At 44.9% G+C, this 25,369-nt stretch overlaps 1 protein-coding gene across 1 annotated transcript in view; it reads right to left on the reverse strand.

Moving 5' to 3' along the window:
* USP11 (ubiquitin specific peptidase 11) overlaps nt 1-25,369 on the reverse strand; it is a 452,733-nt gene that overhangs the window by 141,295 nt on the left and 286,069 nt on the right. Inside the window, exon 13 of the mRNA XM_078664784.1 lies at nt 21,959-22,171. Within this exon, the coding sequence (XP_078520910.1) occupies nt 21,959-22,171 (213 nt within the window). The remainder of the gene's footprint in view (nt 1-21,958; nt 22,172-25,369) is intronic.

Raw genomic sequence — 25,369 nt, forward strand, 5'->3', positions numbered from 1 at the left:
GGAAGAAGAAATTTAAACAGATCAGAGTCAAAATCAGCATACACCTGAACAAGGCCAGTTTAGGGACCAGGCAGAAGAAACAGATGAAAGACCTGGACCTAGTCAGTTAGGGAATAATACAGAAGACGAACTTGATCCCATTGTGCCACAACTGAAAGAAAACAAAAGAGTGTTTGAAAAAGGACAAGACACAGTGCCAGTTAAGAGACTGAGGAAAGGTGACTCAGTACCTAGATTTGTAAAAAGGCTGAGATTGCGTCTAAAGATGATAAACGAGGAGCCTGAACGAATAAAGGAGGTCTCGAGTCAAACTAACCCAGTGGTGACAAAGCAAAGGAGAAGAAGTACTCGCATCAAAAAGCTGAATAACAAGTATTCGAGCCCTGAATGGACTTACTATGTACTGGAAGAATTTGAAAATCTGGAATTAAGTGACGAAAGTACTGAAAGTGACGAAGAATTGATTGCTGAACAGATTGAAGAAGAAGCAGAACCACCCTGAAAAGTTACTTGAGTAAGCAAGTTGTGCAGAGTTACAAGGAGGGGTTGAAGCTTCTTTTTAAGCGAAAATGTCTGATTCTTCTGAGAATGGGAGGCCAAGACGAAGTTGTTGTAAAACATGCTGCCAAGTATGTTTATGTAGTGTAGCATTAGTACTGATACTTTGGATAGGACTAACAATAACTATTCCTTCCATGATGAGCAAGAACCCGAGTTTGTACCCAAACAATAACTTACCTGATGACACTGTACCACTTAGCATGAAACGCAGACAATTAGATTTAGAAGCACCAGATGAGGAAGGATTACACTTTAACAAGATTAAGAACAAAACTCATTTAAATGTTTTCGCAAACCTGTTAGTACATTATGTAGAAACTACGGAAATTGACGACTTATGTCTGCATGAAGCTACCCACTTCTGTAGCTGAAGGTGTGACTTACCACCACTTGCCCTTAAGATATGGAATTTTCTGTAGTATACTAACTAGTTTATTTTATAAAAGAGGACCATTACAGTATTATTACTCAAACTTTGACGTGACATTTTCTGAACTTCCTGTCCGACGAAACCTGAACCCTGTACATACGACTAGAGATGTAGCTAAATACATGAGTGATTATTTTCTAACTGTAGGAAAAATTAATATAGATGATGCACACAAAAATAACCTAACCTGTTCATTACATGAAAAAGAGAAAGAATTTCTGGATATGGTAGAAAAGAGAAGAGAGGGTTTCCAAAAGAAAGCCAAGGACAAGAACCACAAAGTTCCTAAGTGGGCAGAGAGTATAGGGAGCACCCCAAATGGTGGAGCTAATGCTGCGATGCTTCTGGATTTCGAAAAGAAGGGGAAACTCTGTCTTAAAAGAGAAATGACTAGTTATTATAACAATATTTTCATTAGTTCCAGTGAATGCGAACATAATTACAAGGTAATTGGAGGTTGGGTTTTCAAAGATGGGACAGAGCCTGTGTTTCCTGGAATTTATTTTATATGTGGGAACAAGGCTTATTTCAAATTGCCCGACCATTGGTACGGGAGTTGCTATCTTGGTATTGTCTTCCCAAAGATATACCATGTGGGGAAAATCACTGGAAGCACTGAACAGACTAACCAATTAGTACGTAATAAAAGAGAAAGTGCTGCTGAAATTGTAGGAGATATTTTTAGTGCAATGATACCTACAGTGGGAGTGGTTCTGAATACACACAGAATTTGCAAATTGTCAACAGTAGTAGATCGGTTATCTACTGACACTGCTGGAGGTTTCCTGATGGTCAATACCGAAATGGTTGCGGTCAGATCAATGGTTTTACAAAACAGACTTGCTCTTGATACGCTATTAGCAAAAGAGGGCGGAGTCTGCAGAATGTTGAAAGCGCAACATTGTTGCACTTACATACCTGATAAAAGTGTAGAGGTCAAAGGGTATGTAAGGAACATTACTAATTTGGCGAAGGAACTCAAACCACTGGAGGTTGACAGTGCCTGGAAGAGACTTACTGATGGTCTCTCTGCCGTAGGTCATTAGTTTGCTAATTTAGGTAGAAGTTTGTTGATTAAAGTACTGATGCCAATTGCAGGAATAGGTTTAGTGATATTCATCATATTCATCTGTTGTAAATGTCGAAAGCACCAAAAGAAGTACACTGTGAACCAGAGAGGAATGAAAAGAAATGTGGATGAACTTGAATTAGAGGAAATGAATAATCAGATTTATAAAAGGGTGAAAAATTCTCACCCTAATAAAGAGACCAAAGAGAAACTGAATCGAATGTTTGAAGAAATTGAATTGGGCAAATTGTGAAAAGTTGGCATCTGGTTCTATTTTTGATTTGTGATGATATAAAATATCATCAAAGAGGGGATTGATGGAGCAAGAATTCGCACGTAAAGCGGCTTGCTTGTATTCAAGAACCTCGAATAACTATAATGAACTAAATCAACATGTTTGTCTCACTAATATCCCATTTATTCTGACATTTGGGGTGTCCCAGTAACGCTTGCCTATGTGTTTACCTATCCTAAAACGCTTGCCACTAAAATGGCCGCTGCTTGGCGGGAATTTCTTCTGCGCATGCGTTGGTCACTCTCACGTGACGTGCCGTACTTGCAGTTCTGGTGGGAATCTTTGCACTTGCGCACTAGCTTCAAAATGGCCGCTTTGTGTTCTCACATGCTAAAGCTTGCTCTTCCGCTTTCTGCATTGCTGTTCGTTCTGCATTAATATTAATGCTATAGTTAATATAAAGTAAGGGGAGTCATATAGGGATTCCTGGTATACAGTGTATTCATTTATTTTTGTGTTCTAATTTGTTTTCATTTACTTTTCATGTATCAAATCCTTTGGGCCTGGGAGGTGTCTGAAACCCCATCTTAGATGTCCCTACTGCGCATGTCACCCTGGCAGAGGGAAGAAAACCTTGTACCAGTGGAACTCAGCCAGCTGGCAGCCACAGTCAAGATGCTCATGAGAACTGACCTGCGACCCAGCAGGACGAAGCTGAATTGTACTGCATTTTGTAACAATTGTATATTTAATTGTATTAGCCATTGTATTTTGTAGAATATGTCATGGGAACCCCAAAATTCAAATAGGCGGTCCCAGAAGATGCAAATTGAGGCTTGCAGAAGTTAATCCTGGTTGGTGTGTTGACCTGTCCTACTTGAGGACCAATCGAAATTGGGGATTCTTACACTTGCACCATTTGGGGGGTGGTACACTGACCCGAAAACAGTATAACTAGCCTATGTATAGCTAGAGAAATTGTCCAACTTGTCCGAATAGCTGACCTGTCACTGACCCAACGCACTCAATAGGTGACTGATACAGAGAGCTGCGGAGCACTCTGTCCATAATTTCCATAGACTCAGCGGGGTTTTGGAAACCTTAAGTGCTGGCGGAGCACTTTGCTGGGAAATTCGATAACCCAATCGGAGTTCTGACTGATAGCTGCAGAGAGGGTGGAGCGCAGGAGTTGCTTCCGAACTGCAGGTGCTGGTCTTATCTTGGTGGTCCTGTCCTGATCCTAATCTGGTTTTCCTGTCCTGTCCTGGGGTGTCCATTCTGCACCTGCTGGCCTACTGCCAACCGTCCTTCCTTGGGGTTTCTCCTGTCCTTGACTGACCCGTGGCCAGGGTTGGTCTCCACACCGTTCTAGGTAAATAAAAATCTGAGGGAACCCATTTTGCACTCTACATTTCTTTGCTTTGAATAAATTCGTACTTGCCCTTTATTCCTTTCTCTTACCTTCCCTTTGCTGACAAATGATAAAGTCCTTCCTTGTAGTTGTTATACTAGCAGGTTCCAATTTTTTCCCCATCCTATAAGTACTCATACAATATAGATGTTCCTTTTCTTTACCCATCCTTTAGTCGATTCAAGTGATTACACCGTCTTACTAGTATGGTTCATTCTTACCTTATCTATAGTTCCTCTTCAAGGGGAAATATTTCACTGTGAAATTCTAGTATGTTCCTTATTTTTCCCGTCCTTTAGACATCATACTGAGTCTAAGCTCTGAAACCTATATTAGTATGTTCCCTGTTCCTACCTTCCCTTTAGACTCATAAATGGTTGGTCTTATCTACTTCCTATATGGATACGTGCTCTTTATAGTCTTAGTTATAGACAGCTTGCTTACTGTGAACCTTATGCTTTCTGAAACTGACAAAGTTTAGATAAAGATTTTTAAAACTTCCTGAGTCTGTGGTTATTACATGAGTGAAATTTATAAAGTATGATTTTTGTATTTTGGTGTCTGCCTTTCTTTTGCAGCTAGCTTCCTGATCCATTGTGATTATAGGTACCCGTGACAGTGGATTGGTAAGTCGGGTACATTGAAAATGAATAGGAAGGAACAGGGTTACTGGTGGTAGAGTGTAAGGTTACCCGATTAATAAATATGGTGAATTGAATCTATGGGCCCGATGCGCTTGTGGTAAAATTGTGAGTCGGGTGACCTGCGCGCTCTATCACCAGTAGGAGTAGTTTTACAGCTTATAGAATTTTCTGGATTCACATGCTGTGTATTATTCCGCCATCTAGTAGTTGGGCCCGGAATTGTCATTGTTTTTTTTCTATTTTTTTTTCTTGTTTTGGTCGCTGTCCACCACCATTTGGTGAACAAAGCGATACCAGAGTGAGCAAGCCCAGACGTGAGTCAATTGCTCACTTTGCCACTGGATTCAAGATAGCCTGGCTGATGAGGGTTATGAACCCCAAATCGGTCCCAGGATGCTTGTTTCGGTCCAGGGAAGACATGGCTTGGCAGTTTGGGCTGGGCTGTTCCCATGAAGCACAGGGTCAGACTGATTTGCATATGGCCATGTTTGAACTGGGGTGGTGGAGTGGGCTAAAGAATGGTGATGGATTAAACCCAGATTAGTTGACTGGGGGTGAGTGTTTCATTTGCTCAAACGCTCCTTCCATCATCCCCTTTGGTATTGCTTTGTTCGCCCTAAGTTGGCAGGGTATGCACAGACGTGGGTCCCTTGCTCACTCTGCTACTGGTTTCAAGATAACCTGCCTGATGAGGGTTATGAACCCGAAACCGGTCCCGGGATGCTTGTTTCCGGTCCAGGGAAGACATGGCTTGGCAGTTTGGGCTGGACTGTTCCCATGAGGCACAGGGTCAGACTGATTTGCATATGGTTTGAACTGGGGTGGTGGAGTGAGCTAAAGAATGGTGATGGATTAAACCCAGATCAGTTGACTGGGGGTGAGTGTTTCATTTGCTCAAACGCTCCTTCCATCAGCCCCTTTGGTATCACCACCATTTGGTGCCAGTTACGTCTTGTGTGTGATGTCAGACGGTATCCTGGTAGCCGACTTGCGTGGTAGACATCTTCGCATTCTTTTTTCCTGTTCTTATTCTTGTGTGAATCCTTAAGATGGTTATTTAAATCTAGTGCTTCCCCACCTGTTTGTTTTCCTTATAGGGGAGGCCGGGTGGGTCGCATGTGAATCCAGAAAAATCTTCAAGCTGCAAAACTACTCCTACTGGTAAGTAATCCTTTTCTGGATTCACATGCTGTGCATTAGATTATGTAGCGGTTTCTCCCGTGCCTGGGAGGCTGTGGTGATTGGAAGGTATTGCAAACAGGTGTTGAAGCACCCATTGTCCAATTTGAGCTTCCTTATTCATTTGTATATTCACACAATAATGTTTTGTAAAAGTGTGTGGTGATGCCCATGTTGCCGCAGCACAAATGGAATCAATGGGTATGTTGGCCATAAAAGCTAGAGTTGCTGCTTTCTTTCTAGTGGAGTGAGCTGTTGGTTGAAATGTTAGTTCTTTGTTGGCATTGGCATAATATAATTGGATGGCTTGTACTATCCATCTTGCAATAGTTCCCTTTGTGACAGGTGATCCTGTGTTGGCATGTGCGTAGACGACAAACAATTGTTTTGTTTTCCTGATTTGCAATGTTTTTTGCAAATAATACAATAATGCCCTCGTTACATCCAGGGTATGAAGGCGTCTTTCTCCATTAGTCTTTGGGTTTTAGAAGAAAACTGGTAGGAGAATGTTCTGATTTAAGTGATACTTAGATACCACTTTTGGCACGAAATGTGGGTTCGTTTTTAAAATCACGTTATCCTTGTGGAATTGTAAGTATGGTTCTTAAATTGTTAATGCTTGCAGTTCACTTACTCTTCGTAGAGATGTTATAGCAATGAGAAAGGCTGTTTTTAGAGTAATGTGTTTGAGGTCTGCTGTATACATGGGGTCGAAGGGCTTTCCCATTAGTTGCGAAAGTACTGTATTTACGCTCCATGTGGGTACTGGAGCTGCTCTTGGTGGTGCATTTCTTTTTGCTCCCTCCAAAAACCTTTTAATTACTGGTCTTGTAAAAAAACTTTTACATGGTTTCCCTCTTGTGTAAGCTACTACGGCAGCAAGGTGCACCTTAATGCTCGAGTAGTTGATGTTACTGTCTAAGAGGTAAGTAAGGTATGTAATGACTGTTTCTTGCATGTTGATTGAACTTTGTTTATTGTTAGCGGTGCACTATGTGGTATATCGCTTCCATTTAGTTGTATAGCATTTTCTTGTTGACTGTTTCCTTGCCTCCTTTAGAATTTCCATGGTTCGTAGAGGCAGATTGAGATTGAACATTGTTGTATTGTCTGTTTGGATTAGTACGGTTTTCCCCTGCATGTGTTTTTGGAATGCTTTTAGAGCTAGCGATAAGATTTTAATTTCCAAGAATTTGATGTCCTTTGTGGAATCCTGCTCGTTCCATTGGCCATATACTTTCAGCTGGTTGACATGCGCTCCCCAACCGTTGAGGGATGCGTCCGTGGTGAATATCACAGTTGGAGTTGGGTTCCTGAAAGGTCTCCCCTGTGCTATGTTGTTGGATGCCCACCATTGTATCTGTGCTTGCACTCTTTGTGTAACACTAGAATCCTCCCAACTTCCTGTGGCTTGAGACCAGCTGTTGGTAAGCCATTCTTGGAATGGTTGCATGTGTAGTCTTGCATGAGGGATCAGTGGGATGCATGATGGCATCATGCCCATTAGTTTCATGACCCTCCTTACTGTCAGAGACTGACCCCTCTGGTAGAGGGTTGTTTCCTAATCTATCGCTTGTTATCCTGGTTTGTGTGGGGTATGCCTTTTGTTTCGTTGTATTAAACCTTGCTCCCAGGAAGATTTTTTCTCTTTCTGGTGTTGAAGATTTCTTGTGGTTTATGGGGAAACCCAAAATTTGTAGTATTTGGATTGCTTTTTGCACACAATAGTGGCATGTTCTTTCGAATTTCCCCTTCTGAGCCAGTTGTCTAGATAGGGCTCCTCAGGTGTGCCGCCACTTGGGCCACACACTTTGTGAACACGTGACGCTGATTTTATTCCGAACTGAAGTGCCTTGAATTGGTAGTGTGTTCCGTTGTGCAGGAATCTTAGGTACTTTCTGTGTTTTTTGTTCATAGGAATATGAAGGTAGGCATCTGAGGTCTACGGTTGCCATGCAATCTCCTTTTGAAATCTGTGGGATTATTTTCTGGAGCATTCATATTTTGAAGCGTTGTGTTAGTATGAACTTGTTTATGAACCTTAAGTCCATGATTGGTCTTAGAGCTTGATGTTGCTTGGGTATTAGAAAATATGGTGAGTAGTTTCCTGTGAACCACTCCTGTCTTGGTACTTTTTCTATTGCCTGTTTTAGTCTTAGTTCCTTGATCTCTGCATTTAACAATTTTTGTTCTGATTTCAATAATGTTCTTGCTTTTGGTGGGTTTGCAGGTGGTGTGTGTGTCAGCTCTATGCAATGCCCACATCTTATCAAATGTAATATCCAATTTTCTGTTATCCTTTCCCATTATTTGTGGAAAAAGGATATTCTCCCCCCACCAGTGTTTTGTGTGGGTCGTGGTTTGCGATTAAGTTAGTTGGACCCATTTCCTCTTCCTCTAGAGGATTAGCCTCTACCTCTTCCACTGCCTCTTCCTAGAGAGGGCTGTTTTTGTTGTTGATGCCAACCTTGGTAACCTGACTGACGACCCATTTGCTGTCTTGGGTGCTGCCCGTGAGTTTGTTGTGACATCTGTTGTCCTTGTGCAAAGGTACCTCCACCTGCGGACTTTCTGGTATTGAATCCCCCTCTCTTAAAGGAACCTCTCTGCTGCAGGGCCCCCATTGCCCTTGCTGTTTCGTTGTTCTCCTTTATTTGTTGAAGGGATTCATCCACTTCCTTGCCAAAAAGTGCTTCTCCATTGAAGGGCCTATTAATGATGGAGGTTTGAACCTCCTGCTTGAACCCCGAGATCCTGAGCTAGGCATGTCTTCTTAGGATCGTTCCTGTGCACATCTGCCTACTAGCAGTATCTGCTGCATCCAAAGCGGACTTTAGATAGGCGCTTGCCATGTTTTTTCCCTCCTGGACAATAGTTTTTGCCCTCTTTTTGCCCTCCTCAGGAAGTTTGTTCAACATTTCCTCTATCTCATCCTACTGTTGGTCGCCATATCTATTTAGTAGGGCGTTTGAGTTAGCAAAACGCCACTGTGTTACTGCCTCCTTTTCCATTCTTCTCCCCACCATGTCCATCCTCTTACTTTCTTTTTCTGGTGGTGGCCGGTGTTGGAGACTGCATTGGCTCTCCTCCTGGCTGTGGTGACAATATTAGAGTTAGGTATTCTTCCCTGAATTTATTTAGGGTCCTTTGAGGAGGGTTTATATTTTTTCTCCACTCTGGATGTTACCCCCTTGTTTGAAGCTGGTTCCTTGAAGGCTTCTTTGCCTTGGCAGGGGATACTGGGCAGCATAGGAAGGTATCGCATTTCTCTCGTAGCTGGTGCCAGTGTTTCTAGAAAGAAACACGTGTCCCCTTTTTCCTCCTCTAAGTGTACTCCAAATTGATTTGCTGCCCTTTTAACAATGTCATTGTAGAAAGCTATGCCATCTGGATGGGAAGCTTTCGACGGGTAGCTGCAAATTTCTTCTTCCGGGCTCTCTGTGTTGAGGTCATTCCACGTATCCTAGAAAGTTTCAGAGTTTTCCTCGTCTTCAGGTATATCTCCATATTCCTCGTGTTCTTCGCCTTGAGGTTTTGAGGGGAGTTGATAATACCTTCTTCCTCTCCCTCAGCGTCTTCTGCCTCTTCAGCGTCAACATTGTCTAGTTCGGTCACCGGTGTCTTTGGGATTTGAAAACCCTTCAGTGAGGCGTCAACTTCCCTTTTCTTTTGCAGGATTGCCGCCATCTCTTCCTCGAGCCTCTTTCTTTTCCTTTCGACCCCGAGGGCCCTCTCAGCGTCTGAGGTCGGAGATTTTATTTTCGTCCCGCCGTCAACGCTGGTCTTAGACGGTGTTGTGCCCTTTTTTGCGGGTTCAGTGTCGACCTTTGGCTTCAGCGTTATTAGCGATTTTCCCTCCTCAATAACCTTTGGTTGGGTTCCTTAGCGTTCCTTAAATCACGGCTGACCCTCGATCGCCTTTTTGGTCTGTGTCGGGGCTGCTTTGTGTGCCTTATGTTCGTGGCCCTTCGGTTCTGACAGATTTCTAAGATGTCTTACCATTTCCAGCTTTTTTTTTCAGATCCTTCGCCTTCTTGGTGTGGACGGAGTCTCCTTCTAGGACCTAGACGTCCGATCCCTCGTATGTCGACTCCGCTGGTGCTCCATGTTTTTCTTCGTCGCGAGAGAAACCTAGGTCTTTCAAGGAAGTTTTCTTTGATGTCTGCGACATTGTGGTGTAGTGGGCCTGTCTTTGCTTCTGGCGTGTTCTCAGCGTCTTGGGCAGGAACGCTGTGCAGGCCTCACAGTCCTTGTCCAGGTGATCTTCAGGCAGGTAGAGGTTGCAGACGTTGTGTGGGTCCCGTTGAGTGTACTTGTGGCACTTTGGGCAGAATTTGAAGGGGGTATTCTCCATGACCCCCTACCTCGCCATTTGGGGACGGAAATGGTCCTCTTGTCCAGCTCTTGCTTCTGGTTCCGACGCCGATGTTCGATGATATTTCTAAGCAATCTTCTTCCTTTTTGACGTTTTTTGGAAAAACTTCAAAAATTCCTTCTGAGCTTCCCATCTTGCTTCCAGGCCCAACGGCGGAAAAAAGAATCTGAAGATGGCTATCATGCACATCGACCTCCAGGATACCGTCTGACGTCACAGGAAGGTGCCTGGCACCAAATGGTGGTCAACGTGACCAAAACAAGAGAAAGAAAAAAAAAACGAAGACAATTCTGGACCCAACCACTAGATGGAGGAATAATGCACAATGTGAATCCAGAAAAAGATTCACGCTGCAAAACCTCAATGCTGCAGATTGGTCTTCTGACTCTGCCTTTAAGAGGTTCTATTTCCAACTAGTATCGGATATGGCTAGTTGAACTATAATAATCCGAGCTTCCAGTGCAGACATAGTCTAAGTCTAGACTAGAAAGAAAGTCGACCTTTTGCAAAAGAGGAAGAACTTGTTGAAGTGTTACCATATGGAAATGGTCTGACTGTATGTAAAGATTTAGTTCTCTGAGATCTAATATTGGTCTGAGAGAGCTGTCCTTTTTGGGAGTTAGGAAGTAAAAGGAGTAGATGCCTGACCCTTGATGTTGTGGTGGTACGGGTTCTACAGCTTGTTTGAGTAGTAGGGATTGTACCTCTTGTTTGTTAACCCCTTCGATGCGGATGACAAAGCCAGCTCGTCATGGGCGTTACCTGCGCTACGCGGATGACGAGCTGGCTTTGTCACAAACCGCGCGATTTTCAAATTTCAGCGCACAGCGGGAAAACCCGCTAGCGCGGTAGCGGTTAAGGTGTAGGTGATCTGGTGAGAGTTTTCGCGACTTTGGGGGAATGTTTGGAGGAGTGTTGATGAACCCCAGGCAGTAACCAGAATGGATAATTTGAAGAAGCCACTTGTCTGTTGTTATTGACTACCACTTTGGTAGAAATTGTGACAGTCTTCCCCCACAGGTGTTAAGTAGTCAGGGGGAACTATGGGCAAGTCACTGCTATGTATTGGAGGGGGAGGTACATGTGATGGAACCTCTACCTCTACCCCTGCCCTTGTTTCCTGTATAACCACCTCTGAAGTAAGGTTTAGAACCTGAGGGTTGGTTATTGCCCTTATAGGTGGATACAGTATCCGAGGAAGTGGTTTTGGAACCTGCTCTGTAAAAGGAGGGCCGAAAGGAACCACAGGCTTGCGGAGACTGAAGGGCTCCCATTGACTTAGCCACTTCGGTATCTTTCATCTTCTCAAGGGAAGAATCCACCACCGGCCCAAACAGGTGTTCTTTATCAAATAGTGTGTTTAATATTGAGTTCTGGCCTTCTGGTTTGAACCCCGATATTCGTACCCAGGTGTGCCTTCTTAAAAGGACACTAGTGTTCACCGCTCTGGCAGCTGTATCAGCAGCATCTAGGGAGCACCTAATTTGATTATTGTAAATTAGTTGTCCCTCACGTACCAAGTCTTGCGCTTTAGCTTTATGTTCTTGGGGTACAAATTGGAAAAGTTGTACCATTTCATCCCAATGCGCACGGTCATATCTGGCTAGTAGCGCTTGTGTGTTACCTATGCGCCAGAAGTTAGCTGCCTGGGAGTCTACCCTTTTCCCTGAAGCATCAAGGATAATTGACTATCTGTGGGGGGTGCATCTCCAGTAGTCTGGGAGTTTGCCTCTTGCGTGCATTAGAGACAACTAATGAGTCTAAGGGTAATTGGCATTTTATGTAGACTGATCAGATGGTGCAGCTTGTATTTTTTTTATCCACCCTAGGGGTAAGGATACGAGCCCTGACAGGATCCTTGTAAATGTCTACATGTCTGGTCATTCCTTTCAACATGAGAAACATGGGTGTTGATTTTTGTGTGATATTTAGTGTCTCAAAAAGGAAGTCCTCTTCAGGGGACTCTTTATGGAGCTGGACCCCATGGTAATTTGCAGCCCTAGTAGCAATTCAATATATCTTACACTCATCTGGTGGAGAGGGCCTGGTAGGATATAGGTCAGGCTCATTGTATGTGGGGGAATCAGTGTTATAGTCATCCCACTCATCTGTATGTCTAGGAGTATAATCATTAGTATCATATTCATCCCCATCACCCTGATTGTCAGGTATATATGGTGGTGAGTGCTCAGGTGAAGTAGGCACAGGCAGAGACTGAGGTAAAGGTAGTGAAGGAAGAGGAAGTGGGAGAGGAGGAGGGGAGGGGTTTGTCCCAACATTTTTCTTCTTTAAAGGAATTTGGTGTTCCTCTTCAGTATTGGCTCCCCTTTTAAAAGTCACTTTGATGGAACTATGTCCAGTTTTTGGATTTATGACCAAAATGTTCTGTTTCAAGTCCGGTTTTTGGAGCGGATCACCGGAACTATGCTTTTTCTGTGACTTTGGTGTCTCAGTCTGTTTTTGAGCCAAAGGTTTCGGGGCTGGTGCTTTCGGATCCGAGGTGGTTTTCGGGACTGAATGGTGATGTTCGGTGCCGGACTTTGTTTTCGATCCCAAAGGTTTTGGCTCGGTGCCAGACTTGGCATGGGGCTTTTCAGGGCCGGCAGGCTTTTTGGTTGACTTCAGTGCCCAGCCTGAAGGTCGGGGCATCAGAAGCCTGGTTTCGGTGGCGACCGGGTCCTGATTGGTGGGACTGGATTGGAAGTTGCGGCGAGGTAGGGACTGTACTTCCAGTACGGTGTCCATGCGGGATGTCTTCATCCTGGTCGGAACCATCGTCGGAAAGGAAGATTTGTTCCTGTTCCTCCTCGGCTCCGATAGTACCGCCGGCTTCTTGTTCCTCCTATTCAGGTCCGAAGAGGTCTAGAATGGAGCTTGTGTGTTGGCTATGCATGTCACGTCGTCGGGCCAGACAGTCGCGAAGAGTCTTTTTGGAGCGGAAAGCTTGGCACGCGTCGCAGTCCTGCTCACGGTGTTCCGGTGACAAACACAGGTTGCACACTTCGTGAGTATGTTGCGCGGCACCGAGGACAACATTTAAAAGGAGTTAATTCCATCTATTGCGAGTCAAACCGGGGCCTAGGCCCGACGGCCTACCAAGAGCTCTCTGATCGAAATATAGTTGTTTTGATAAACACGATCTGCAAAGAAAAGAGTACGCGATCGAAAACAATACCATCGAGGTTGAGTGTTTGTACGCACCGAGAGAAACTGAAGGATCGGCGTCGAACGGGAGCGCAGCAAGTCACATCCGAACCCGTTGGTGGAAAAAGACAATATGAAGATGGAGTCGATGACCATACGCACTATCACCGAAAGGAGCAGTCACCTACCTTGTGACTAGGAAGACTTCTTCGAGGAAAAACAAAGTGCAAACATCCGGATCCAACACTAGATGGTGATCTATGCATAAGCACGTCATGCGGAGCCGAATGGAGCCACCCGTCGTCGCGTGCAAGGGGTATTGCTCAGCAAAAGTTTCCAGGTCTAACCGGAAGCCTGGGAAATTCAAAGGTAAGGAATCTGCAGCTAGAAGTCTCTACCAGATCAATATTATTTAGTTATATTTATTTTCTAGAACTAAGCAAGCCTGGTACAGGTAAGTGTAAATGGTTGAACAATACAAGCAAGCTGAATAAAAATGTCTGTGACAGGTTTGTGAATCTTTTCAACACAGTGGAAATTACTGTTATATTACTTTTGATTACTTTTCAGATTACTTTATCGATCACTTCTACTAATCAGTGTGATATGCCTAGATATCACACTGGGACAAATGTAAGTAAAGCAGTTTTTAGTTGTTTGAAGTTTTTCAAGTTCTCATACAAAACCCACTCCGCACAACAATTTTCAAGGAAAAATAGTCACAGCATTCCTATGGAGAAAGGAATATGCTACTTACCAGTATGCATCTGTTCTTGGCATAGAGGGCTGCAGAGTGGTACATTCATGAATAGATCGCCATCTGGTGTTGGGCTCGGATGATTGCACTTGTTTTTCTCTTGGAGAAGTCTTTTGTAGTCACGAGGCTGGTGACTCCTCCCTTGGGTGATAGTGCGCATGGGCATCGGCTCCATCCTTAGATTGTTTTGCCATAGTAGGGTTAGATGGAGTAGTATGATAGAATACAGAAAGAGATGCCCATGTAAGTGTATCTAAATAAGATAATGTTGGAACAGACACAGGTTTCCGGGGAGGTAGGGAGGGCATGTTCCACTCTGCAGCCCTCTATGCCAACAACAGATGCATACTGGTAAGTAGCGTATTCCGTTCGAGGCATATGGGCTGCAGATGGTACATTTATGAATAGATTACACAGCAGTTACCTCCCTAGCGGTGGTCACCGGAGTCTGTTGCAACAGTTTGAAATAAAGTTTTTAATACAGCCTGGCCCACCCTCGCTTGTTGTGTTGCTTGAACGTCAACACAATAGTGTTTTGTGAAGGTATGCGGTGTAGACCAAGTTGCTGCTCTGCATATGTCATCTAGGGGGATGTTCCCTAAGAATGCCATAGATGCCCCTAGTTTGCGTGTAGAATGAGCTCTAGGGGGAACAGTTAATGTTCTTTTTGCTTTTATGTAACATATTTGTATACATTTTACGATCCATCTGGCAATGCCTGCTTTTGAGATAGGATTGCCTTTATGTGTTGGGGAAAACGCTACAAATAGTTGTTTAGTTTTCCTGAAAGTCTGAGTTCTTTCTATGTAGTATAATATTGCCCTTTTGACATCTAGTGTATGTAGGGCCCTCTCTGCTACCGTCTGTGGCTTTGGAAAAAAGACTGGTAGTTCCACTGGTTGATTGATGTGGAATGCTGAAATTACTTTAGGTAAGAACTTTGGATTTGTTTTAAGAACCACTTTATTCTGGTGTAACTGTAGAAATGGTTCTTGTATTGTTAATGCCTGTAGCTCACTAACTCTCCTAAGGGAGGTAATGGCTATAAGGAAGGCCACCTTCCATGTAAGAAATTGTATTTCTCACCTATGCATAGGTTCAAAAGGTGGCCCCATTAGTCTGGTGAGTACTATGTTAAGGTTCCAGACTGCAGAAGGTGGTAGTCTTGGTGGGATAACTCTTTTGAGTCCTTCCATGAAAGCCTTAATTTTGGGCACTCTAAATAGGAATAAGTGTTGCCTGTTTTGCAGGTATGCTGCTATAGCTGCAAGATGTACTCTACTTGAAGTGTAAGCAAGGTTACATTGCTGTAAGTGTAGTAGGTAGCAAATGATATTTTGTGTAGATGCGTCCAGAGGGTTGATGTGGTTACTGTTACAGTATACAGCAAACCTTTTCCACTTTGTTGCATAGCAGGCCCTGGTGGTAGGACGTCCTGCTTGCTTGATAATTTCCCTACAGTTTGGAGGTAGATTTAAGTATCCAAATTCTAAGATCTCAGGAGCCAGATCGCTAGGTTCAGTTGTTTGGGATCTGGGTGCATTATTTCTCCATGATTCTGTGTAAGGTGCATGGGTGAGATTCTTAGTTTTTGGTATGGCTCCTGCGAGAGCTGTAGTAGCGTGGTGAACCACGGCTGTCTTGCCCACGTGGGTGCCACTAGTATCATGGTCATTGAATGTTGTTGCAGTTTTCGAACCACTAATGGAATTAGTGGGAGAGGGGGAAAAGCGTATGCAAATTTGTTGGACCAATTTATCCATAATGCATTGCCCTGCAACAGGTGGTGTGGGTACCTGGATGCGAAGCTTTGGCATTTTGCGTTCTGATGAGTGGCAAAGAGATCTATCTCCGGTTGTCCCCATCTTTGGAAGAATGGTTGCAGTATTTGGTCGTGCAGTTCCCATTCATGTATTTGTTCTGACTCTCTGCTTAAGATGTCTGCTATCTGATTTTGAACTCCTGGTAGGTGTTCGGCTAACAGATAGACTTTTTGAGGAATGGCCCATCTCCAAATTTCCTGTGCTAGTCTGGATAGTTGGAGAGAGTGTGTCCCCCCTGTTTTTGAATATAATACATTGCTGTCATGTTGTCTGTTCTGATCAGGACTGCCTTGTTGAGAATATGTATTTGAAAAGCTTTCAGTGCTAGGAACACTGCTAGTAGTTATAGATGGTTTATGTGCAGTTGTTTTTGCTGTACACTCCATCTCCCTTGTACTGTGTATCTGTCCATATGAGCTCCCCATCCGGCGAGCGATGCATCCGCTGTTAGCACCACTTGTGGAATTGGTTCTAGGAACGACCGCCCTTTGGAAATGTTTGTTGTATTCCACCACTTCAGAGAGCGATGCGTGCGGTCGTCTACCAACACCAGATCTGTAATCTGACCTTGAGCCTGATTCCACTGTGTTGCTAGACATTCTTGAAGCAGACACATTTGTAGTCTGGCATATGGGATTAGCAGTATGCAAGAGGACATCATCCCCAATAACTGCATGAACAATCGCGCTGTTAATGAGTGTTGCGGTTGAAACCTTTGAATCAATGTAAAAATGATCTGAATCCTGACTGGATTGGGGTATACTTTGGCTTTTTCTATATCTATAGTAGCCCCTAGATATTGTTGCATTTTGTTTGGTTGCAGGTGGGATTTTGTGTAGTTCACCGTAAACCCTAGCTGGTGCAGCAGTTGAATTGTCTTTTATGTGTTTTGAAGACATTCCTGTTGTGACGTGGCCTTTATTAGCCAGTCGTCCAAGTAAGGAAAGACATGTATTTGTTGTCTTCTTAGGTGTGCTGCAACCACTGCTAGGCATTTGGTGAATACCCTTGGTGCTGTTGTGACGCCAAACGGAAGGACTTTGAACTGATAATGCTGTCCTTCTACCTCAAACCTGAGGTATTGTCTGTGGGCTTTGTGAATTGGGATATGAAAGTAGGCGTCTTTTAGATCCAGTGTAGAAAGAAAGTCCCCTTTCTTCAGTAAAGGAAGTACTTGTTGTAACGTGACCATGTGGAAATGTTCCGAATTTATGTATGCATTGAGAGGTCTGAGGTCTAGTATTGGCCTTCGAGATCCATCTTTTTTGGGAATTAGGAAGTATCGAGAGTATACTCCTGTTCCCTGTTGATGTTGTGGAACCTTCTCTATAGCATGCTTTTGTAGCAGTGATAGTACTTCCTGTTTTAATAATGTCAGATGATCTTGGCTCATTGGACGTTGTCTGGGGGGGGATGTTTGGTGGGGTAGCTGTGAGTTCTAGGCAAAAACCATGTTGGATAATTTGTCTCACCCACCTGTCTGATGTGATGCTTTCCCAGACAGGTAGGAACTGTGATAGGCGTCCCCCGACCGGTGTTACGTGGTCTGGGGGGAGCTGTATGAAGTCACTGTTTTGGGGTAGGGGAGTTGCGGTTGTTGTTATTTCCGCGACCTCTATCTTTGTTGTTGTTACCTCTGTAACTGCCTCTAGAATTCCCTCTGGGTGATGTTGGTGTGAAAGAGGTTGATTGCTGGCTTGTGCCTGTCTTCTTTGATCCGCCTCTATAGGTGGATCTACGAAAGGAACCCCTGTGAGCTGGCTGTTGCAATGCTCCCATTGACTTAGCCGTTTCTGTGTCCTTTTCCATCTTTTCTAATGCCTCATCTGTACCTGATCCGAAGAGTGTTTTACCATCAAAGGGCTGATTCAATAAAGAAGTCTGTACTTCCGGTTTGAACCCTGAGACCCTAAGCCATGCATGTCTTATTAACATGATGCTGGTGTTTATGGATCTTGCTGCAGTGTCTGCTGCGTCTAAGGCGCACTTTATGGAACTGTTAGTTATTATCTTCCCTTCTTGTATTAGCTGATCTGCCCTTTTTTGATGTTCCTTAGGGAGATGTGTAATGAGTTTTTCTAACTCATCGTAATGAGCTCTGTCATAACGTGCAAGTATCGCTTGAGTGTTTGCTATGCGCCAGCTATTTGCTGCTTGGGATGCAACTCTTTTGCCAGAGTCATCTATTAACTTGGACTGGAGGAGGAGCTTCTCCTGCTGTTAGTGAGTTTGCCCTCTTACGAGCGTTTGAGACTACTAATGAGTCCAGAGGTATTTGCCCCTTAACCACTTGGATGCTAAGGTGTTTTATGGCTTTGAATGTAATTTCCATTGAAGTCAATGGAAACTCCATGACGAGCTGGGCTCGTCATGAGCGTCGAAGGGGTTAATAAACACTGGGTCTTTTGGGGCTGCCTTATACTTTTTATCAATTCTTGGGTTTAACACCCTAGCCCACACCGGTTCTCTGAATATGTCTGATGTATGAGTGAGGAGACCTTTAAGCATTGGTAGGGTCCCTGAGGATTTTTGTGCAGCAGGTAGTGTTTCTAAAAGGAAATCTTCTATCTGAGGTCCTGTATGTAAATCTACCTTGTGGTATTTTGCTGCCCTATTAATTAATTGTGCAAAACCTGAATTATCATCAGGGGGGAGAGGGTTTTGAGGGATACAGGTCAGGGTCATTATCATTGTCTGACACTGCGTCATAATCCTCCCATGGGTCTGTGTCTTCTGGGATAGTATTGTCATCCCTAGGAAGGTCCCCATCCCCTGTGTCACTTTCTACATCTGTTTGAGGTGCAGATGGGCGTGGTGTAGAAGGTATAGAAATAGCTGACAGAGCATGAGGAAGAGGAGAAGAGGGTGTGTTCATAGGTTGTGGAGACAGGGGAGGAGTTGTATTTGTCCCCATTGTTCTCTTCCTAGGAGGAGGAGCTTTGTCCTCCGACGGTTGAGTCTTCCTCTTTTTAGGTAGTTTTGTCACCACCTTGCCAGTCTGTGGATCAATGAACAAAGTCTTTTGTTTTGCATCTGTTTGTTGCTCCTGTGTCAGTACCGAAGTTTTCGGGTCCGAAAGGTGCTTTTGCTTCTGTATCTCGGTGTTCTGTGTTTTCGGCACCGAGAATTTGCTCGAGTCAGATTTTTTCGGTGTCGAGGTGGTCTTCGACGTCGAAGCATGTTTCGGTATTGACGTGGAATGTTTCGAGTGTGAGCTCTCTATGGTATGGAGCTTCGGTGTCGATGTCGATGTCGACCGTTTCTCGGCTCCGACGTAGTGGGAGACCGAGTGTTTCGGTTTCGTTGCCGAGCCCGAAGGCGGGGCGTCGGAAACTCTTTTTGGTTGTCTGACCGGGCTCGAAGGCGGGGTGGACACCAATCGGGGTCGGTTTTTTGGCAAAGGGACGTCGTCACTCACGGTTTGATGAACGTCGACTTCTTCGACTTCAGACTCGTCCGCTTCCGACCCGACCCGACCCGTCCTCATCTTCTTCTTCCTCAGGGTGTTGGACCTCTAACAGTTCTGGGATTGCATCTGACTCCATCCTCGACATCTCGTGTCTTCGGGCTCGACGGTTTCTGATCGTCGACTTGGAGGAGAAAGCCTCCAAGGCTTCACAGTTCCTGGATTCGTGGTCAGGTGATAAACAGAGGTTGCAAACCTCGTGTAGGTCCTTGTGTGGGAATTTAGCACCACACGTTGGACATTTTTTGAATGAAGTCCTTTCCATGGACTCCGGGCTGGACTACATCGAGATGGGCCTCCCGGTCTCGTCGACGTAGAGTTGGAATTTTTGTTGTTGACCTCGAAGCACGTTGGAATGGAAATGAACTCGCGCTCGATAAACAATACCGTCGAATTGGAAATATAACTTCTTTCTCGAAGTCGATCCGGAGCGCTTCGATCCTCATCCGAACCCGATGGCGAAAAAAAACAATCTAAGGATGGAGCCGATGCCCATGCGCACTATCACCCAAGGGAGGAGTTACCAGCCTCGTGACTACAAAAGACTTCTCCAAGAGAAAAACAAGTGCAATCATCCGAGCCCAACACCAGATGGCGATCTATTCATAAATGTACCATCTGCAGCCCATATGCCTCGAACATGTGGTTATCAGTTAACAGGTAAGTACTTGGTTGTGGGAGTTGGTATTCTGCGGTTGGAACCATGGTTCCCCCAGGGTCAAGGATGCACTTTCAAAGCACCCACAGCGGCACTAGGGCAGCTGTGTGCAGAGTACTCAGGCCTAATGTTATCCAATGGGGGGGATAGGGGGTCTCCGGTTGGTGGCTGCTCAAGAGCAGGCTACAAGGTTGTGGGAGCAAAGCTCCTTGTATTAGGCTCAGGGCAAAGGGGGATCCAAGTTAGCACCTACAGTACACCCGCAGCAGCGCAAGGGTGGCTGGGTGCAAGCTGCTGTTTTGGGGTCAGGGGCCCTGTTGATTTCAATGGGGATTCTCAGGTTGCAACAAAGACTGCAGGCTCGGGGACGAAGATCTTCTGGAGGTGACCAGAAGTTGGAGAGGTAACTTGGGATGCAGGGACACAGTCGGTTGGGCCACCCAAGGCCGTGGGATGGCTGGTGTAGGGGTGTCTTTAGGCATATGGTTTTCTTACCAGCTCTGGTCAAGGTCAGGGGGATTCTCCAGAAAGAGGCTGCAGGCTTTGCTTGGGGATTCGAGGGAGGTCAGATCACCAGATATCAGGTCAGGATCGTTAGGGAGACCTCCTTGTGGTGTTCGGCCACTCGAACTCGGGCCATAGGTGTCGGGTGCAGGGTGGGGCAGACTCATGGATTTGGCCGGAGCCACAGCTGGGGCCAAGTGAATGGGCGTCGTCCTCTTAGTTCAGTACGGCTGCATCAACCCTTCTTTTTGATTCTTGTTCCCCTTAAATACTAGACTTCGGGCCATTACAGGTAGGTAAAGGTTGGGCCAATGGTCCCTTCTTTGGGGTGGGTACACCCCCTATTGTGCCACCCTACAGTGGGAGAGGAGGCAAAAGCCTCACTCTGGTTGGCTGGGGCCCCCCATCTGCAAGATGGCGGGGACAGAGTTGTGCTTCACTACGCCTCCCCATCTGAGGGGTGGGGTTGGCAAAAGTGGGCACACCTCCCTTTCTCACTTGGTTTCCCCGCTGATTCTCCTGCCCAAAGTGGGGGTCAGAACCGGTGGGGGCCAGATGTTGGAAGCAGCAAAAGCCTGGGGTAGCTCACAAAGGCGGCAAGCCTTTGAAGCTTCCCCTTCGTGGATCCTGCTCATCCTGGGGGAGGAGGATTGGCACCTCGTCCCCGGATGTGCATTGTTTCAGACCCCCGAGAGCAGCAGGCTCTCGACCCAGGGGTCCAGAAACATGTCTGGTGGTGGCAGCAGGCAAGCAGTCACTCAGCCTGGACACTAGTGTTAGGTCGTTTTTCACGGGGCATCTCTAAGAATCCCTCCGAGTGCATTTTTCATTAAATCCCACACTGGCATCAGTGTGGGTTTAATGTGCTGAGAAGTTTGATACCAAACTTTACAGTTTTCAGTGTAGCCATTATGTTGCTATGGACAAACTCCCAGCACCATATACTCTTAATGGAGATATTGAACTTACAATGACTAAGCATTGGCTTAGACACTGTAAGGGTACAGGGCTCATGGACCTGTACTCTCACCACAGGTATAGTGCACTTAGCTAGAAGGATGGCTGCCCTATGCCAGGGCAGTGGGTTGTAGGCATGGCACACTGAGATATGTGCCATGTCGACTCTTCACTTTGTTCTGCAACAAAATACGGAGCCTGCAAAGGCAGTGTTTGTGTGTGTAAAGGTTCAGGGCCTCCAAGGGTGGCACAATAAGTGCTGCAGCCCTTAGAGACCTTCCCTGGCCACAGTGCCCTTGGTACCTGTGGTACCATTTACAAGGGACTGACCTGTGGCCAAAGAGTGCCAATTGGGTGTTTTTTTTTATTATTATTTTTTTTAAAGAGTTTTATATAGCGCGAACTTGACCCGAATAGGGTATCAGAGCGCTTTACATAGCACCAGTTACGTTACATGAGGACACACATTAATTTTTGTTAGGCACGGGGAGATTAAGTGAATAGCCCAGAATCACATGATTTTTTTTGGGGGGCGTCATTACCGAGACTCGAACCGATTTCCCCAGGTCCGAGGTCGAGCGTCAGTCAAAGTACATTAGCAGTTTAGCAAATCGTGGTGGAAACCATTAAAAAAGAGGGCACTTTCTTACAACTTTTGAATCATTAAGAGTGACCAAAGAGAGGCGGGGGTACAATCAAACCATACATTAGATAAGGATTAATTTTACATTTTAGTTATACTTACGAGAGCCGATGCAGTAAAATCTGGTAAAGTGAATCCCAGGTGAGCTTTTCCCTCGGAACAGACACCAATAACGGATGCCCAAAAAGTGAGACACCATAGTAGCTATCTGCATACTCCCTGGAGTGTGTGCGTTCCCGAAGGTAGATGGGCAAGACGATGTCCTCCCCTCCCCCACCATCTTCATCATCAAGGGCATTGATAGAAATTTCGTAGCTGTGGGGAGAGCAGAGAAAGGTAGGTTACTTTTCCTCAGAAAGGCTGTGAAAGGTCAGAAGGAAGAAGAAATGGTGGAGAGACAAAGAGAATCAAGGCTATGAGGTGTAAACCATTTCCTTTAACTTATTTGGGTACAATTGTCATTAAATCCTGTAGTTTGATTTGGCAGTTAGATGTCAAACATTTGGGGAAATTCCTGCCCAAGTAGGAATGATATGCATATGGAAAATCTTTTAGTACCACATGCAGTCATTTTTGAAGAAATCAGGAGCATAAAGTGGCAATTGCTACAATTCTGCTCAACTCGCTTGTTTATAGGCAGCTTGCTCGTTACTCTACTTTTTACAGACATCACAAACTGTCCAAGAGCCTTCTTCAAAGTAAAAGGTTTAATTTAAAGTGAGCAAGGAAACCTTTCATTTTTCAGGAGAGCAAATCTGATCAATGATTGGCAAAGGCATCATCAACTACTGTATCACAAGCAAGTAAGACTGTCCACAAGTTAAACAGCATCTTCTGAGGTTGGTCATGCCGGAAAATTACTGGAAAAGATGCACAAAAAAGTAGATGCTTAAATTCTAGTTCGCCACAAGGACAATTTCATTAAACAATCAACCTTTAAAAAATAATTTATTAAATTCTTATGGAATACATTTTTTTCTTCCAAACAATTAGAATAGCACCTGGCTAAAAAAACAATGGAGGAGGTTGGGGGAGGGAATAAGACTTATTTACATTTTTTCGTCAAAGAAGTAAACTCCCAGGGAAGTGAAAGGCAGCTACTTTAGAGGAATTTGACAACGCACTGTGGAAAGAGTTCAACATCAATTAATTTTGACATCCAGCACAAAGAAAGATGGTTAGGCCCAATTCAAATGTCAGTTTTTCTGGCATTAGCAGGGAGACAGAAGGATTGCTTATGAATTTCATTAACATATCTATTATGGACACAATGCAAGTCATTTTATTTTCTCTATTTGATTTTTGTAATATGCACTGGAACTGAATAGAAAAGCTCATCGAACTGCACAGAGTGATGGTGAACCAAATAGTTGGAATCAAAGAAATAAACTAGATACAATGAAAATTAAATAGGGCTCACACAGAGGTCTGTCCTATGTGTGTGTGCTTTGGATTCAAAATGTAAGCAGTATTGTCTGGGAGCAGTATGAACTGATCTCCATGTGGCTGTTGGTTAATTAGGAAATTTCAAAGAAGGGCATTAGTCAGCTGCTCTGCCTCAGTTGAATGAGCTTGACACCTGTCCAGTAGGGGTCTGTTGCTATTCCGGGCTTAAATGATTAGAAGTTGTTTGGCTTACTAATTTTTTGCGCCATTAAGGGAATGCAGAATGTATCTACCCATATCCAAGGAGAATAATAATGAGGAACAAATGTTAATGTTATCAGAAAATCCTCAATCACTTTTGAAATACAACAGAAGGCAGGATTCCAGGTGGTTTGTTTCACAGAAATAAAATGCAAGGTGCATGACAAAGAACTGATGGCTACTAAGACATCTTCTTTCAATGGGTCAAAAGGAAGGTGTGTCAATGTACAGAGGACTATATTAAATCCCATGAGAGCCAGTTTGATAAAGAGAATGAAATTCCAAATTTCTTTAAAAAAACACCCTCGACCAGTAAAAAGAAAAGCTACAGACTTGTCTTCAAATCTTAATGGCAAATTGTTAAACATTTTATCCAAGGAAAAGAAGTGCAATCTTGGCATGGCCAAATATAAAGTCTTTTCTTAGCAGGTTCCTGGTTCGATCCGGCCTTACACCACAGGCAGAATCTTTTTAACATGAAGGCGTAAGAGAAGCTTGTCACTGAAAGCTTGGCCTTCTTTCAGAATGTTCCTGCAGCCATGGCAGAAATTGAAATATCCATGATAGGCATGCTGGAGCCACTCAGTTGCGGCCAGTGATAGGATGCGGTGACCGAGGATATTGCTTTCCATCCCAGAAAGAAGATCTGTTATTGAAAGCAATTTTGTGTATGACTACGCTGAGAATGGAAGATGGCTGGGAAACCCCATAGCTATGACCACAACAGAGCAATCAGGATACAGTAACCAAGTCCGTGACATGAATGAACTTCAACTGAGGATAAATGAGGAAAGTCACAAAGTCATACGATTATGTGATATCTATACTACTATTATAAAGAGAGAACTGTGTCCTTTGAGCCAGGTAAACTCGAAAAGTACACCACCAATCACAACATCCAATACAGCGTTAGAAAGGGGAGGTCCAGGAGATGGACATAGGCTATACATCAACACACCATATACATTGGGGGGCGTGGGGGGGGGTTGGGTGGGGGAAAGAACGTTAGGGGAAAAGTAGTCCGTATACATACAGTGATTAGACGCGCGGCGTTCCGCGTCACAACGCTTGGGAGAGGCGCAATGGCGTGTGGGCTTCGCGTTACGTAAACGCGACGTTCGGAAGGAGCAAGGGACCGACACCCGACATGCGGAAGTGCCCAGCTGATGGAGTGCCCAGCGCGGGAAGGAGCCATCGCACAATGCAAATATTGTTAGTAAGTAGTATAGATTCACACTTTACATGTTCGACGGCGTGTAAGGAATCACACTTGACCGTGTTAGCAAAACGCTCTTTCGCGCTGAACGTGTAAATACAGCGGGCTATGAGTGCAGAAGGTGCCACGGTGTGTAAGGAATCAAACTTGACCGTGTTAGCAAAACGCTCTTTCGCACTGAACGTGTAAATACAGCGGGCTGTGAGTGCAGACGGTGCCATTTGCTTCTCAATCTTAGCTGGGGGGAGCCTCAGACATGTAGACCCGGGCACGCCCCACCGCAGCTTACACCTCTTCACATTATCCGGGGGAATGTCTCCCATTCCAGTAAAATGTGCACCCACGCCACCTTAGTGCCATGCGACAGTCAGAGGGTGCCAGATCCTATCTCCCCAAAACGATAACACCCCCACCCGCCGCAGGATCGCCACATCAACAGTCAAGTGAGCCCTCCTTCAGACAGCGCGGTACACTCCAACTGCACTTCGCCAACACCTGCAGGGTCAGAACAACAGGGCGGGCAGGGGTGCCGAGCCACTTCAGCGGGCCTCAGTAAAGTATGGGTTCGGACAGGCACTTCAGAAGTGCACAGCAGATGAAATGCCCAGCGCGGGGAGGAGCGGCGATGCTGGTGGGGGAGGAGCGGCGAT

This window comes from Lissotriton helveticus, chromosome 10 (assembly GCF_964261635.1).
Source record: "Lissotriton helveticus chromosome 10, aLisHel1.1, whole genome shotgun sequence".
Lineage (NCBI taxonomy): Eukaryota > Metazoa > Chordata > Amphibia > Caudata > Salamandridae > Lissotriton > Lissotriton helveticus.